This window comes from Syngnathus acus, chromosome 23 (assembly GCF_901709675.1).
Source record: "Syngnathus acus chromosome 23, fSynAcu1.2, whole genome shotgun sequence".
NCBI lineage: Eukaryota > Metazoa > Chordata > Actinopteri > Syngnathiformes > Syngnathidae > Syngnathus > Syngnathus acus.
Window position 1 is genome coordinate 1,166,614 of NC_051107.1, and position 18,369 is coordinate 1,184,982.

The 18,369-nt window shown below is 45.9% G+C and overlaps 2 protein-coding genes across 2 annotated transcripts in view; one reads left to right on the forward strand and one right to left on the reverse strand.

Moving 5' to 3' along the window:
* Positions 1-18,369, reverse strand: part of snd1 (staphylococcal nuclease and tudor domain containing 1) — a 106,159-nt gene that overhangs the window by 53,477 nt on the left and 34,313 nt on the right. The window lies entirely within an intron of this gene.
* lrrc4.1 (leucine rich repeat containing 4.1) lies at positions 1,669-6,840 on the forward strand. Its single transcript, XM_037243731.1, has one exon. It carries the CDS (start codon positions 3,402-3,404, stop codon positions 6,249-6,251), a length of 2,850 nt encoding a protein of 949 aa, XP_037099626.1. The 5' UTR covers positions 1,669-3,401; the 3' UTR covers positions 6,252-6,840.

Below are 18,369 nucleotides of genomic sequence, written 5' to 3' on the forward strand. Positions count from 1 at the left end.
GGCGGATCGACGCTCTAAATCTAACAGTATGTAAATTTGCCTTGGCTCGCGTTCTGCCTATATTACAGGTGAACGTTGTTCACTCAGGAAAAGTGATTTTCCTTGGGTCGCCGCCCAGCCCCCGCACTCTGGGTCAAACTCTCGCACTCTAACCCCCAAAGGTTGACCACATTAAAGTTTGACAGGCCATAAACTGGTTTCATGTAGCCACTGAGCGAGGAGATACCAGGAGACAAGACAAAAAGCCATTGTGAGGTATGTTCCGGGTCACTGAATCTTTGGACTGGATTGACTCATTCGCGGTCACCTGCTCACCAAGATGTGAAATACGACACAGACAAAGCAACTTGTCATCTACAACCAAACACATCTGCGACTTAATAGCCTAACGTCCCATTTTAGATCAGGCAATCAATGAGGAAGATGCAGTTACACAGCATCGCACGGGGCAGTCCTGCGAGGGGGAATCCCATTTCGGAGAGGAAGGCTTCACCTTAACGCAGGAATATCCCTTCTGCATACTCGTGCGAATGCAATGTGCTCGATTGAAGCCCATTGGTATTCAATTGCGGTGAAGTAAAGAAGAAAGTCGGTGGGTGTATAATGCCGAAGTGTGTGCTCGTTGCGCCGGTGGGAATAGTGCACTGCGCTACAGGCGCTATGACCTTTTATGCCTGCCGTGCTTGCTCTTCCTCTCTTTTCCTTCTCCCGCTTTCACACGCTTATCTGCTAGCTCACACACACACACAGACACACACATCCAGTAGCGCTGTCACAGCAAGCTTTAGTGACCATCAATTACCCACGAAGCTTCCCGGTTTAATGGACATGGGGCATGTACAAATCATCGGCGATATCGAGGTGATGGGACAGTAGGGTGCATTTGTTTTAGGCTATACTGACACAGGGGGGCGGAGTGGTAGAGCATGTCCCATTTCCTGCCAATTGCCTTCTTGAAAATGACCTTTTGTGGGATTGCAAGGTTTTGCTTCGGTCCAGGCGTTTAAGCGCCATACATTTTGGAGGCTTTAATAGGTTTTGGAGACTAAGTGCACGGACATGTAGTGACAAAAACATGACGTCAACGGGAAGCGCAACAGAGACGGATGGGAAGCTTAGCAATTGGGTCTTCATAGGACCTGAAAGTTTCAACCTTGCGGGTCCTGGGAGTCCAAAAAAGGGTCTCAAGCTAAAAATATGGCCTCCGTGATGAGGTATGGGAAATTGAATTAAATGCCTTGCTACTAGTATCACGAGTGACACAGGGAACCTTGCAAGGTGAGCCTGACAGCAAAGAAAGACGAGGGTGACCTCGGGTGACGAGTCTTGGAGAGGGGAGTAATCGTAGCTCTACGCATATGGAACAATCTCCGGTAGCACAATGCGTCAGCACTCCATTCATGTTCCGCTAGTTTTCCCACTACAGAACAAAATGTGAAGGGCAAGACGGCATTCTTTTTATTTACCTCTTTACTCATTTTTGCTTCTTTAAATACCCTTAGGCCAGGCGACGAGAGCGCATTTCAAATAAAGAGTGCAGCGGGACAACAGGAGAAAACTGGTTTTTCAAGAGGTGCATCTCTAAATAAGGTCTGAGTGCTTTGAGCTCACCCAACTACCTCAGGACACTGCAGAGAGAGCGAGAACAAGAGCGAGAGAGAAAGTGAGACTGCACGAGAGAGAGAGTGAATGAGTAGAGAGAGAGAGAAGAGAGAGGCAGAGACAGAGCGCAAGATCCAAGCTCGCTCGCTCTCTCCCTTTAGCTGCTACAACGGATCCTTTCCACATCGACGCTACTGTTAACGTCACGCCTGTGAGCCCTGCTTGCACCCTGCGCTTGCCTCGGCTGCCTTGCTGCTCTCTCCACCGGGCGGACGCAGCGTCGGAGAGGAGGCGCTGATCGGCGCCACAAGAGGAGCGGGGGTTTCAGAAGAAGAAAAAAAAAACAAGAGAAAAGAGAGGACTAGAAAGGAAAAGGATAAAAGAACAGAGAAAGGAGAAACTGCGCACCACCCCTCCTTCTTCTAAACTCACCCCCCCACTCTCGATCAACACCACCACCACTCCTCTCCCCTCCTCTCCTACTTCTACCCTCAATCCCGCTCCCCCCTCCCTTCTCTGAAGAAATTGACGGATTATTGGGAAGTGCGCGGGAGGCAGGCTGCAGCTGCTGCTGTGTGCGCTTGGCAAGGATGAAGCGCGTGCGTCCGCAATTTGCCGCACGGCCGCAGTGTGCGGCAACTTGACGAGAGGGAATGAGGGGATAAGGACGGCGGGAAAAAGCCGGGAGCCGCGCCGAGTCTTTGCAACCCCTGCCGAGTGCGCAGGAAAAGAGAGGAGGAAAAAAATCCAAGTGGACACGACGCCACATTGAGGATGAAAAGATAGAAGAGCTGTCAGACTGACCAACCGACCAAATGATTGACCACTGAAAAGTGGGCACAGGAATATAAAGGAGGAGGAGGAGGAGGGTGGGGGCTTCTTTTTTTTTTTACCCCCCGGATTGTCAATCTCACCTCCGGAGCGCCGCAAACAAAAAGAAAAGAACACTGGAAACAGGGACTGTGTAATTCTTTTTCAACCTTTTTATTTGGTCCTAATCTGACTATTTTGGACAATTGTGTAACACGACCAGTGCTATGGAAACCAGGATAAGGTGTCTATCGAGGGGATCAACTGTCGGATTCCAAGGACAAGCGAGGCAAGAGGAGCTGACTGCCAGAAGCCAGCAGTGGAGCATTGCTTCTTTGGGAGCCTGAGTGGATTCCTATGTACAATTTTTTTTTCTTTTTGTTGTTGTTGTTGCTGCTCGAGAGACAAACGTTCATCATAAAGGGCCTTCGAATCTTTCGGCTTGGATGTATGGATTTACAAAAGGGCTCATCCTGGTTTAGCAGGGCAGTTGTTAAAAGGCTTTACGTTGCTGCTCGGGGAAATACGTGCATCTCAAGTGAGTGCCACAGCTCTTTGTGAGGGGAAGCTATATGTCTCAGTTGAAGGACCTGTATTGTTAACTTGAGGTAGGTGTCTAGTGTTTCAACCCCTCTTTGCATCAGTTTGCGACACCCTATCTTCTCGACTTGTGTCTTTGTAATATGGCTTTTGCTTGCTTAATTGACCACCGTGTCCTTTTCATCCATGTTGCAATTCAGCCAGCACCCTCGACCCACTCCCCTCACTCGTGAGCACAGATCATGAGAATATATTGTTAACTCAAGATAAGTGTCAAAAAGTGTCATTCTATCAAAATGTCCCCTTTCCTTCTTCAGTCTCCTTAATCCTTTTGACTCTGGTCTCGGAAAAACTAAAGTCAAGTCAACCATCTCATCTTCCTGTGCCCAAACCCTCCGCTCCCCACACACACCACCACCACCAGCCCCCCAGATGATGCTGAATTATGAATGTGCCACATCATGAGTCTCCTGGGGAGGGTAGCTGCGCATCGTGCCAGGAAAACCGCCCTACTCTGTGTAGTGTTCCTGATGGCACGGGCATGGAGCAGCGCCTCCCTGGCCTTAGGGGCGGCGGCCTCTCAAGGACCCCAGGGCTGTCCCCCACAGTGCTCTTGCAGTAATCAGCAGGGGAAGGTGGTGTGCACCCGACGGGGCCTCACTCGCGTGCCCCCGGGCATACCGGCCAACACGCGACACCTCAATCTGATGGAAAACGCCATCGAGGCGGTGCAGGCTGACTCATTTCGCCACCTGCACCACCTTGAGGTGCTCCAGCTTGGGCGGAACGCCATTCGGCAGATTGAGGTGGGCGCGTTCAATGGACTTACCAGCCTCAACACTCTAGAGCTGTTTGACAACCGGCTGACGGTGGTACCCAGTGGGGCCTTTGAGTACCTGTCCAAACTAAGGGAACTGTGGCTGAGGAACAACCCCATTGAGAGCATTCCTTCCTACGCCTTTAACCGGGTGCCCTCCCTGATGCGACTGGACCTTGGCGAGTTGCGGAAACTGGAGTACATCTCAGAAGGAGCTTTCGAAGGCCTACAAAATCTCAAGTACCTCAACTTGGGCATGTGCAACATCAAGGGGGAGATGCCAAACATGAGTCCCCTTAAGGGCCTGGAGGAGCTGGAGATCTCTGAAAATCACTTCCCCGTGATAAAGCCGAGCTCCTTTAAAGGCCTGAACTCACTGAAAAAGCTATGGGTGATGAACTCACAGATAACCGTGATAGAACGCAATGCCTTTGATGACTTAGCGTCACTGGTGGAGCTTAATCTGGCCCATAATAACCTGAGCGCTGTGCCCCATGATCTGTTCTCCCCGCTCAGGTACTTGGTGGAGCTCCATCTCCACCATAATCCTTGGAACTGTGGCTGTGATGCTGTATGGTTAGCACGCTGGTTGAGGGAATACATACCTACAAACTCTACTTGCTGTGGACGATGCCATTTGCCTGCCAACATGAGGGGTCGGCAGCTTGTGGAGGTAGAGCAAGGAGAGGGGGCTGCAACCCAGTGTTCGGCACCGTTCATTGCAGACGCACCAAGGGATTTTAACATCTCGGCCGGGAGAGTGGCTGAGCTTCGCTGTCGCACGGCCCAGATGTCTTCAGTACGCTGGCTCCTACCCAACGGGACTATACTGACTCACGCCTCGAGTCATCTGAGGATATCTGTACTCACCGATGGCACCTTAAATTTTTCAAATGTCCTGGCTGTTGACACTGGCACATACACCTGCATGGTATCCAATGCAGCTGGGAAGTCCAACGCGTCGGCGTACCTCAACGTGAGTGCGGCCGAGCTCAACACCTCCAACTTGAGCTACTTCACAACTGTGACAGTGGAGGTCTTGGGGCCGACCACAGAGATGCCCAAACCCAAGAAGACGACGACGACATCTGCTTCTACTGCGGTGGCTGGCGTAGCGGGAGGAGGACTGGGCCTTGGAACGACCACCACAACTGCCTCACCCTCCGTCTTTCAGCCAGTGTTCATCTCCACACCAACTGTGTTGCTGCAAAGCACAGACAGCCGACCTGGTGCAGCCAAGCCATCTGCAGTGCCCGGACTCAAAGGGGCCACCGGCAAGCCTGGCAAGTCCGGCCCCAGTCTGGATGAGGTCATGAAAACCACCAAGATCATAATCGGCTGCTTCGTGGCAGTAACGCTGTTGGCTGCCGTGATGCTCATTGCCTTCTACAAACTGAGAAAGCGCCACCAGCAGAGGAGCACCGTGGCGGCTGCTCGCACCGTGGAGATCATCCAGGTCGACGAGGAGGACCTTCCGCCACCAGCTTCTGCGGCTCAAGAAACAGCTCTGACTCTACCCGAAATAAGAGACCATAATAGCATACACAAGATGGACTATCTCAGTCACAAGACGGACTATAGCTATCACAAACCCAAGGCCGAATACATACCTCAGCCTGATTTCACCCTTCACAAGCCAAAAGCAGAGTACACAACGTACAAGCCCAACATGGATTTCCATGGTCACAAGTCGGTCCAAGACTATAGCACTTGCAAATCTACGCCAGATTTTAGCCTCCACAGACAAAAGCCTGACTACAGCCCGTTCAGACAGGACTACAACCCTCACAAATCCAAAGCTGAAAACAGTCCATTCAAACCAGACTTTGGGACTCACCCAAAGACAAGGTCAGACTACAGCCCTTTCAAATCAGACTACAGCACTCATCCAAGGCAAAAGACTGACTTCAGCCCGTTTAAGAGAGATTACAGTACCCAACCAAAATCCAAACACGATTACAGCCCATTAAGGTCAGACTACAACACTCAGCATAAACACAAGGTTGAATATAGTAGCCCGTTCAAGCACGACTTTGGGACACATCCGAGACCTAAACCGGATTACAGTCCATATAAGCCTGGCTACAGCACTCAGCCAAAACCCAAAATGGACTACAGTGTCCAGAAATGTAAACCTGACACCAACTACAAAACCAAGGACCCTTACAATGCTTTCAAGACCGACTTCAGCCCGCACAAAGCGGACTTCAGCGCCTTTAAATCAGAGTTCAGTCCCCATGCTCAGAGACCCAAAATGGATTACAGTCCACATAGGGTGGACTACAGTCCTCATAAAATGGACTTCAGCACCATGAAGCCAAAATACAACACCTATAAAGCGAGTGGTCACGGGGCCAAATGGACAGAGAACAACGTGGGGAACTCTTTGCCTCGAACCATGCCCAGCACCATCACGACAATGGCTGAGCCCTTTGTCATTAAAACTCACACCAAGGAGAAAGTACAGGAGACTCAGATTTGAAAAAAAGGTTTAGACATCCCACCCTTATGCCCCAGTTATTGCCCATAAAGCCACACCCCCTATCCTGACCCCACTTAAATCATGCAATAGAATGCACAATGAAAAAAAAAGGGACAGAAACGTCTATTTTGTACAGAGCAGACGCAAAGACGGACAAGTTCTTGTTGTACATGCTTATAAATAAATATATATATATATGGACACGTTGAAACTACCATGGGCTGGTGACAGAGAAACATATATTAAAAAGAAAATGAAACTATTTTCTAACTTGTAACTTCTATTTAAAATAATGTTGTTTAAGAAACTGTCTTGACTTTGACAAATGAGGGTAGTGTTGTTTGAAAAAAAAAAAGGGAGGGGGGGTTGGGCATTCTGTGTGATTTTTACACCGTGCTACAGAGAATGCAGTGATACGAGGAAATATTTATACAGAAAAAAGTCCTTTCTTTAATAAAAACCTTAAAAAAAAACAAAAAGGTCAGCGTTGATCTTTACAGGTTCATCTTGTAAAAGCACCAAGAATTTGTACCGTGCCAAATGTTATAAATGCAATAAAAAGATTTTTTGTAAGAAACACACAACCTAATTTGCTGTAGTTTCCTGTTCTCCTGTCGGTGTTACTGTAAAGATCAGCCAATTGCTGTTAGATACTGCAGCAAGATGCAGCGCTATTGCCTTTAACCCCGTGCGTGCTGAATGACTCAGATGTCCGACATGCTGCTTTTCCCTTCCCTTTTACTACGCTCGACATTACAGCTTGAAGCCACAGTGCTAGATCATGCCAGTTCAATAGAACCCTACATTGACATCATTAAAGGTGAACGAATGGCAATCATAGCAACAATAAGCGCATTGTTCACCCCGACCACTGATGATGAAGCAAACCTCTTCCGGGGTGAGAGATTTACGAGCTGATGTAATCGCACGTCAAAGAGTAAAAAGGTGATAAATTCGGGTGAAATAGCGACTGAAAAGTGAAGACCTCATCTCGGCCGGAAAATATAGATCGTCATTTCACTTTTCATTGCGCTGCCAGCTGTTGTGGCTTCATCAATCAGCATGATGGTGGTGGGTGGGGGGGTTAGGTCTCACCGTTAACTGGGCATTCTTCATTTCTGACACGATTGCCCCTCTTTATCATAATGTGGCTACGCAGATTAGCGTCTGACAAAGAGCAATAACATGCAACATATGTGGCAGTGCGCAGTTTGTCTCATCACTTGCAAAATAGCAGCAAGGTAATGGCTACAGGCCTACTTAAAAAATACACGGAATACAACAACGATTAAAAAATACACGGAATACAACAACGATTAACAACCAGTGTTTGAGGTCCAAATCCTTTTTTTCCTTTGATATCTAATATCCGAGCGCATCCTGGTTCAATTTTTTAGAACATCAAAAGTCTTTTTATTTTTGTACAATGAATGTTTGGACACCCGTGCTTTCTATGTACGCAAAGGAAAACAGAGAACTTCAAAACTCCTCCTTGTGACACATCTGAAGGCTTAATTGTTGAAAATCAGGAGAAATCAAAATTGAAGAAGCATCAAAACCAAAGGGCTATGCGACAAGACTGGTGGGGGCAAGTTTAGATAATTGGACTGACAAGTGGTGGAAAAATGTGTGTGTGTGTGTGTATGTGTGTGTGTGTGTGGGGGGGGTCGTACCTGCAGTCTCGCCTGTCTTTTTATAATCTGAGAAAAAGAGTTTAGTGGTTATCTTAGGGGCGTTTAACGATGTCCCGAGAGAGGGAGAGTGATGCGAGTGTTAGTGTGGAATGGCACTTGAACTCGGGAGTTTGTGTTCTCGTCTTTTGTCAGAATGGGGGGGAAAACAACAGGAAGGAACTGGATGTTCCTGCGCAGGAAGGCTTGTGGCATCAGCAGAGGACCGTGTGATAATAACTCCGAGGGGGGTCTGCTTTAATACCAAAGGGCTGCGGCTTAATTAGTACCTTGTCAGATGTGAGCTCCACTTCCTACTAATAATTGTCATTGGACTGTGGGGAGAAAGAGATTGGGGGGGTAGGGGGGGGGGGGTAAACCCACCGCAGTGCAGCATCCGCTCACTCGCTCGCTCGACCCGACAAAAATCACTTACACTGACATTGACGAAGGCTTTGCTCGCCGTTTCTGGCTTTGTGTTGGTGAGTCAGCCTGCGTTTTAAATATTTGCGTGCGTTTTGCAAACGCCATGAGAGAAAGCCTGTCAGCATTTCCCTAGGGGGGGGGGGGGGGGGGGTGATTTGAAAAACACAAAAACAACATTATCAAATGTGTCACGAGGCTGACATACCCAAGTAAAATATTTGATTTGTTTATGGACATGTATTGGTCTCAAACTGGTAATGTTACCATACATGACAATGTGCAAATTGCGCATTCCAGCTCATGAGAGCGTGACGTTCTTTCGTGTGTGTGCTATAAAAGGCCTCGTCATAATCATCAGTCAACGCGGCCGCGGGGTCATCCGTCAGCCAATGGGCTCGTCCGTTACTGAAGGGCACGTCTCCTTGGGAAACGCTCCGCTCCATCTCTCCCTCCTGTTTCTTTTTTTTTTCTCCCCCTACCCATCTTCCCATCCCCTGCTCATCCGGTCTGTTTATTAGCAGTCATGAAAGAGGAAGTAAATAGAGGATGTATGAAGTTACATAAAGATAAAAGCTCAAAGAACAAAAAGGTGATTTATTAAAAAACAAAACATAAAAAAAACAGGTGCAGCAAAAAGGGAGAGCAGCGGCGCAGGGAAAGGGAAGTGAGCGGCGCAAATGTGATGCAAGAGTGCCAGCTACAGATGGAACGGGGGATATGAACGCCAGGGCCATGTGGCCGCCACGGGAGGAGGAGGACGGCGAGGGGGGTGGGGGGGGGTGCAGTGCGGGACATGAATATGAACTGCTGATAGCAGTAATGGAAATGACCATTGGGACTAGTTAAGGAGTGGGAGGCGGGGGGGCTCAGAGAGTATATGAGAGTTTGAGGTGTGTGAGGTCAGCACAAATGTGGCGTGGGGGGGCAGGGGGCACAATTACTGGCAAAATGCACACGTGTGCACGTGTGCGCTTTCTTTGAGTGGGCGACTCCATTTTACAGGTTGCACACCAATAACGAACAGGAATTAAAAAAAACTTCATGGTACCCGAGCACCTACCATGGGGTGCGCCACAAAAGTGCAACGGTAATTTTTTTTTGTGGTTACTTTTAACACGATGGGATTTAATAGGTTACAAATGTTTTTAAAGGGTGTAGCATGGGAATGGCTGAAGAGCGTGTGTTGTGTTGTTTAAAAAGTCTGATTAAGGCGAAGTTGAAACAATGACATTGACGTAAGCAAGTCAGAAAGATCAACAGTGTCACTCATGAGACTTTAAATATTGGTATTGTTAAATATTTAAACGCTGTCTTCCAAGTTGCCATGCAAATTCAGAACGTCTGTAACTCAAGTCAGCAACCACCCAAAACAAGCATCTTGACAATTAGTCCAACAGTCGGCACGCGGCTCCAAAGTACGTTTCAGCGAGCGCACACGTACACTGTGACTGGCCAGTCTGCTAGTGCAGCAGGCTATTCTGAGCAGGCCTGCGAGCATGTTGCCGAGTGAGTCAACATGAGTCAGGGTCAGTCGCTTTGGTCCTCATGTCAAAAACCAAGACTTTCATAATAATTCCACGTCGAGATATTGCTTCATACAATCGAGTCGTTTTGTACAACTATCCCAACATACTTTAGTGTTTACAAAATAGTGTGAAATCAACTAGCCGTACCTTGGCCAATCCATTTCAAATCCAAAATTTGAGAAGCAAAGTCATCTAACAGCAAGCAGCAGGTTGGCAGTGAACAATTCTTCAAAGAAGAGGTTTCAAGCTATTTACGATCAAACTAAATGTACAAATTATGTAAATAACTATGTATGGACTATATTAACAGTCACGTGTGTTTAAATCATTCCCATAACTTTGCCTTTGGTATGATAGCTAGCTTAGTGCTGACAAACAACGCCATAGGTGAGCTAGCAAAATTGGTGTCTGTGTTTAAGCAACAAATATTTGAACATAAGCAGTAGTAACATTTGTAAACATATCTTTATCTTCTACTACTACTACTATTGAGGGGCTGTGGCCTTCTTACATTTATGTCTGTATTATAATGACAGATGAGGGGAAAAATGAATTAACCATGTTGCAGAATCTGTCTAATTCTTTACGTTATGTACTTCCATTCAATTAATAGATTTTTTTTATCCAACTTTTTTTCATTCAATTAATAGATTTTTTTATCTATTTGTTTTTTTTCATCTGGTCGTCACGGGAATCTGTATGACTGAAGACTTAATGCTCCGTTCACAAGTGAAATCATCACCCGTGTTTTAGCAGGGACCACAGACGATGGGGGGTGAGGCGGGAGGGGAGGGGTTTGGTCATGGGGAATCCTCGCTTTTTACGAGGGCGTCCGGCAGGTCGAGACTGAGTTTGCATCGTGAATCACGTCTGGGGCGAGAGGGAGAGAGCGGCAAATGGGGCATATGTGAGGAAGTGAGAGGGTATCGCTGATTAAGATCAAACACGCCAGCCAGTGGGGTCAAAGTTATTGGCTTTAAACTAGATGGCATTTATTTTTAAATTTACTGCCCAGCGCAAATAATAACTGGGCTAGGAATACAGGACTGAAACGGCTTCAGATTATTGAAGTCATTTTTGTGCTACTAAAAAGAAAAAAAACGTGCATTTACCTTTGGTCAGTAACAAAGGAATGTGTTTGTGGGGAGGAAAATAAGGAGATTGGTTTTCCGTCAAGTAAGCTGCGAGAGTTTTAGACGGGAGGGGGGGCTGGGGTGGGGATTTCATCTTTTCTCAGCGAGGAATAAATGTCTGGCTGTAGACATTTGGGGGATTGAGCAGGGGTGGAATTGGGGTGATAAAATGGTTCCCTGCATTGCTGCAGACGTTGAAGAAAAAGGCAGCAGGGACCTAATACAGAAAAACAAGGACTGAAAAAGAATTAAAGCTGCGCGTTATTTATGATTTTCCATATGAGCAGGGCCAAGCAACTGGAGGGCATGGAAAAAAAAAGTGTGAAATATTGACACTTTGCAGAGCTTGTAATTGTCACGAGGCACCAGTCGGTCTTGAAAAAAGTTGACCGTGCCTATGCCGTGCTATGCTGAGCACGCCGCCGCGTGATGAAAGCAGTGTCAAGATGAAAGCTGTGTGGATCACTCGCAAATTTTCATGTTGGGGCAGAAAATTATTCAAGCGCTGCTGCAATCGTGGGCTTATGTAAATAAGGACGGCATCAAGGTTGAGCGAGTTGTCAAATCAATGTTATTTCCTATTAAGTAGCATCTGAGTGAGGGTGTTGTCTTTGATACATTATTGATACCACTGGATACGAACATCAATTGTGATGCATCGTATGTTCAATATATCAATCACCGTAACACTTTTTGTGTGTAAATGCCGTGAGTTACTTCGATATTCAATAGTTTTCTGTATTTGGAATGAAACAGACGTTCGGCAGATTAAGACAGGGACGACGCTAAAAGTTTCATCAGTGAAAACCTCAGAGGAACTTCTGCATCAATGAGGGAGCAACGGGATGGGAGGGGAAAAAAACGGCAAAGACTTATTAGATGTCTTAAATCCGATATGGGAGGAAAGACTAAAAGCAAAGGGAGGGAGGGAATCAATTATATTTCTTAAGACTGGAAGTAATCCGGAAAGATCCGGGCAAATTGGTTGGGCTTTCTTTCAGGAAATGATTTGTGAAGTTTTTGAGGTGTGACATGAAGCATTTCAGTAAAAAAAAAGGAACCTCCTGAAATTTGAAGGAACGCTTGCCTAATGAATTAATTACCCGTCAGCACAAAGCAACTCAGCTGTGAAGCAAGCAGTGGTTAACCGACACGGTTACTTTCCGGCAATATATACAGCTAATATTTTAAGTTCGTAAAGACAATGTTGCAAGTGAACATTGCATGACTCTGTAAAAACAAAATACACGGAGTCCCGAAATGACCCTTTAAAGCAGCCCCCGAGGCCACGTTGTGTCTGCAGTGAGCCGTGGCCCGTTTTTCCCCAAGTATAAAAGCACACTTTCTTTGAACGAGCCAATTTTCCTGAAGGGACAAGCGCTCCGTCGGGGCGAGCCGGCACGGAGCAGATGATTTTATAAAGACGTCAACACGGAAAGCGGAATCAACGGTTTTGCATGGAGAGTAGACTTGGCAAGCGCTGGGCCTCCCACTCGTTTGGCAGCGCGGGCACAAACTGTTTGCTCACAGCGGTACATGCGTCCATTAGCATTGTTCCAGGAGATAACTTGCTGTGCCCCGCTTTGAGTGTCACTTCTCCGCCAAAAGTGATGAAACCAAGGTACGAGGTGGCAGACGGAGACAAATACGGTGGCAAATGTATGGAAGCAAGTAGGGATACCAAAATGAAGATAACTAGCTGCAACATAACTTAATCAAACAGATCACTGACCAGTTTTATCACGTCATTCGGTGGCTCTCCAGTTGCTAGAAACACAATCCTAGCTTGGTTACACTCGTTTGAACTTGGTATGCCTCCGAATATCGGAGAAATTTGGAATATAACAAAACTTTATTTTGTCCACATTATCAGTTTTTTGGGAAATTGATGGTGGGTTCCTATGCTCACCATGGAAGCAAGTGTGTCAGGTTTTTAGGAGCTTTACAACCAGCGGGCATCTTGGAAGAAGCATGATAAGCTTTGCAAAAACCTTGGCTGGTGTTGAATCAAACAGCCCGGCCAGATGTTTCAAATTTTGCCGGAACGTCGGAACCAAATTGAGTGCGCAAAGTCTCAACTGATGAAAGCGACGACAATTACAACAATTAAATGTGGCTCTTTGCAGAAAAGCGAAGAAAACGTTGGCTTTGAAGAGATTTGAGCCGGCGACCAAAAGCTTTTCAAGAAAGCCACAGCGCTCCTGCCAGCGTTTTATGGAACCAGCCGAGAGTGTTTTCAAAGAAAGCACATGCGCATCTTTCCAGTCAGTTGCCCACTGCTGCCATTATCATTATCTGAATTCAAAGCTCACAGCCCAATCCCCTGACGTGTTTTTTTATCCCGAAAAGATTTCGCCAGACTCGTCCTTCCTTTTATACACCCGACTCTCCTTTGGCAAAAACACGGGAGAAAAAGGGCTTGGGAGGTTGCGGGCCGAGGACGGGGAGTCGCTCATAGCTGACGGAGCAGATAGCCGCCACGTCTTGTAAAGAAATGGAAGGAGATGCTGAGATGGGCTAAGCTGGTCAAGGATTAACGCCTTTAAAATCTTTGCTCGTCACAGACTTCATTTTTATTTATTCTTATCTGTCAAGCTGGCGAGTGCGCAGAGATAATACAAAGTATGAAAAACATGCGAGAGAAAGGGTTAGGATTGGAAGACGTAATGGGGTGGAGGGTCAGTGGGGGGGTTTCTCGGTTTAACAGGGGCCGGATGCTGATAAGTATAAAAAAAATAACAAAGGCCCGCCATTTAATATTGAAAAACCAACAAGGTGTTTTCACAAGATAGTCACGAAGCAGTTTTTTTGCATTTCCATTGTCGCATTGCATGAACTACAGCTAAGGCCAGCCTAGATCTAATTGTGTTGAGTTGAGTTTCCAAACTTTTTTCCACGGAGAACCAAATTCAGAAAAAAGGGAAATAAAGAGGGGTCATTACAACTAACCAACAGTTGAGCTACCGGCGCTAGTACTCAATGGAAGGATTTATGGTCACTGATTTCCAATGTAAAAGCAGATGTTTACAAAAATCAGTCCGCTTAAATGAAGGAATAGACAAATCCGAGAATTATTACTTGTGAGAGCCTGAAATCAGAAGATTTGGACAATCTTTCATTTCAAAATGTCTCAATTACTCGATTCGAAAACTACCAGGCAATTAATTTGATAATCGGTTTGTTGCCGATTAATTGATTCATTTAAAAGCCTCTAATTCTGATAGCGATTTGTTTAAAAAAAGATTTAATAAGTGTAGAATAATGCTTAGTCAATAAATTTGGTGCGTCAAATATTCATTTAATCTATAGATTGTTGAGCAAGGCATCAAGTACAGAGAAATTATGAGCCAATACACTCAATCTGTCTACATATCAATCACTTGACCCATCTTCAGTTGTGAATTAGCTCTAAATTGTCAACAATACTTCAGCACAGAACAGCATCTCTTCATACAAATGAGTTCAATCAAACACCACGCTCCACTGTCAGAACCCAATTCAATACGTGCATTTTTACCGACAATGACAGAGGAGTCAAATAAGGCAAAAGAACTCGGGCTTAAAAAAGAGTCGACTGCTACGGGTGACCTGGCGAATCAAGTGCAGCGCGAGAGGCATAAGCATTATTATTCTCTGGCCCTAATTGACGGCAAAGCGTACCGCAATGCCCTTCAGGTAGGAGGGAAGAGTGCTGAGAGGATTCGGCTGGTCCCCAGGCGGCAAGTGACCGTGTCTTTGAACTGTTTGCAAAGTGTATGCTTATCAAGAGTGGCTGGCCAAGTTGCCATTCCATCACACACCCCAACGCAAACACACACTTGAAGCGCAAGGTCGTCCTCGTAAACGAGTCGGGGCAATAAAGCGGTAAGCGGGTTTCTCCCTTCGCTCTCATCTCGCCATCTCTATTCAGGCCCATCCATCTCTCCGCCGCCGTAATGGCATGAATGCAGTTATGTGGGTCGCCCTATTCGCACCTCCGGGCTATAATTCACCATTTTCAAGGGTTAGCGCTGTCCACCGTACCCACCACCACTACCCCCTCTACTATTGCAAAACCAAAAACTAAGATAAGACCATCTCCGGCGGGAATCAGATGGTCAGTCCTGTTCGCCATAAAAGCTATTTACGCTCATAAAATGGCTTTAATATTTCCTCGGTTGCAGTTTTTTAAAAGGTCGTTATCTCGGGATACATGGGATAAATCTCCAGGCAGAGGAACATTTTTCATTTGTTGGGGATGACCAGGATTCAACAGCGGGTGGAATGATGAATGGCTCATAAAGCAACAACAACACGACTGCGTGGAACACAAATATGATTCAACAAAGATTAACCGTACAGCCTGTAATTAATCTAGGAGAGGGGTTTTACAGAGTAAAACTGGCCTTTACACGGAGAGCTTTACATACTGTCCAAACTGGTCAAGCTGTTGATCCATGTTTATGAATGCGCTAGGGCGCCTCGTCTCCGTGGCCATAAAGCAGCAGTAATCTATGATATGAGGCTGTCTGCTGTCTGCACTGGTGGTTTGTTTAACTACAGTGTGTGGTGTGGAAAAAAGGACCCAAGGGGGCCGCTTGCTGTACCCCCCCCCCCCCCCAACCCTTCCACCACCCGTCTGTCTTGTTTCACTGGGCAGGAAACCACAGCATACATTATTCAACGTCTTCCTCGGATGCACATTTTGCATGCTGATGGGTAGCATACGACGGGGGTGGTGGGAAAGGAGTGAAAAACACAAGTACTTGCGGGAAAGGTCGTTACGATGAAAGAGACACCACCAACACCTGCCGAGTTGCGGCAGTCGCATCATCGGCTTCGTGCCAAAATAAGTCTGGATCGGAATGGGAATCAATGAGCGCGCATGGATGCTGTCCCGTGGCGCACAAAAAGGCAAAATAAGAGAAGCAAAAGACGCTTGAATGATTCACATCAGTGTGAATCAGGAGAATGAATTGAAAGTGAATTGATTGGCGTTGCACTGCCCGCGTGATGGTTGAACCGATTGACTCTAAATAATTATACACTTGAAGAGGTCAATTAAGGGAAGTTCAAGAAAACTACGATCAAGTCATGAACGGCCCTTCAAAGCTGGAAGACTACAGCCACCGCTTCCAGTACATCTGATGCCCAGAACTGACGTTTCTGCACCAAAAACAGAGGTAAGATAGATGATTATCGAACTAAAAAACATTTCCACACATCCTATTACGCAAGACATCCAGACTACCAGAAAATGGAAAAAGTACAGAAGCTTTGATTTTGATATCTTCCTCAGTCGTGGTTCCAAAATCAATTAATTGACAAGGAATCATTATCAACTTAATCGACAACTAAATCATTTGATTATTAATTTAGAACCATTTTTACCTTCTAAACATCAAATAATCTAATGTTTCTCTCTCAACGGTAATTATGCATTGATTTTTTTTTTTTGTCATTCCTGTCATTCTTTAGTCATTCCCGACAACACTTAACACGACATTTGTAAACGCACTAGTAACTGAAAAGGATGCCAAATGCCTTTTGGCATCACCAACAGTACAACATGAATCCCTTTTGTGTGATATTGAGTGTTATTTAATTGTTTTTATCACTATAAATACCCAATAAACAGTAAATGGGGGGGAAACGGTTTTGTGATGTACCTTCATTATAAAATAAACTGTCGTATTATTACTCGATAGAATAATCGATCCTAAAAATATTCAATAGTGACAGCCCTAGTTCCATGTAATTATCGCAAACTCCTTTGGTTTTTGATATGAACCCCACAAAACAGAATTTCTGATCATACGTTGTGTCGGTACAATAAAATAAATGGGTTGCTTGTGTCTCAAAGGGCATCCGGCACAGAAACTGTGCCAAACAAATCATACAAGTGACTCGCTGTAGACTGATGGGACAAGCTGATAATCGCAACAACTTCAAGAGCCAACAGATGATCAGACCATTGCGGATTTGATAAGAAGGGAGTACTCAAGCATAAAATCATCCAGATTATGTGTGTAACAAGGCTGTCAAGACTACTGTCATGTGATGGATTTGTTGCAATCGGCAAAAAGAGAGAAAAGAAGTAAAGCCAGACTCAGATCTCCCTGATGCCATTGACTATAGTTACATAACATAATGATGGCAGAAACTCATGGTAGGTGCCAATACTGTCGACCTCGCGAACGTCTCGGTCTCGACTCATTAAAAATGCAGCACCAGTGCATTGGGAGTCGTTTTAAGGCCGGCTTCCGCTTTTACGAATGCAACAGGACATGAGTGATTGTGCTTCGTCTGGAGCTGACTCATCCTAGAGAAAACACTTTTGACGAGAAGAAAAAACAAAACAACAACATCCCCCTCAGAGGTTAGGTTTTGAAGTCATAACTGGGGAGTACTGAGGGAAAACAAAAATCAACAAAGGCTCGGTTTGTCTGTGAAGGGGGAGGGGGGTGCAGGTGAGAGAAATTGAACAGAAGATGGAAGAAAAAGCAAAAGGGAATGTCTGGGGAGTGATGCTATTACAATGTTGCCGACACACCACTGCAGGAAAACACCACCACACACACACACACACACACACACAGTGGCAACAAAAAGTCACAAGGTGAGGGATTAAAGGAAGATCAAAACGGTGAGCAAAATCTGTGGCAAGAAAGACCTCGCAACGAGGCGGATAGAGTTTCTGTTTATCAAGTTTAAATGGAGGCAAAGCGGATCACACCTTCAGCCAGCTCCACATAAGTGGATCGGTAAATTGCAGAGATTTCGAAGCGTTGAATCAACATGGCATCAAGCGGACAAAAAGTCATTGATGACGCCTGTTGCTTTGATGAATGCCGCCAAATATCATTCATGAGAAAACGCACGCAATCAAACGCCATTCAGAGATTAATCCTTACGCGCGTCACATCCAGCAACTGGCAATCGAACCTCTGCAAGGGATGGACCAGTTTCTTCTCAGCGTGCTGCATTAGATATTTATTTGACGCAGCGGCAGGGACTTCTTCACTCGTCCCTCATTAGCGGCACCTACTGCACTTCCTCTCACCTCTGTGCTTCCTTTTCCGCCTTCAAGGATCTTTTAAAGGTGGGGATGTTAGCAGTGGGCAGAGGCTTCTATTTTGGTCAGTTGAGAAAAAACAAACTTGGAGCAAGGTTGTTTAACCATCAGAAGATGACTAAAGTTTCTTTGGCTTCGGATGGGGAGGCTGGAAGCGACAGAAGTGAGTCAGGGGCCCTTCGTTTTCATAAGGTTGTTTTAAATTGCGCACACGGTCTCTAGGACATTAGAAAACTCAGTTCTGAATTAAGCTCAACTGCAGAAATCCTGGGATCCAATCGTTTTATCACTGATCAGGCCCCAGAGTGA

Coding starts and splice junctions, on each gene's coding strand:
- lrrc4.1 (XM_037243731.1), top strand. CDS start 3,402: ATGTGCCACATCATGAGTCTCCTGGGGAGGGTAGCTGCGCATCGTGCC.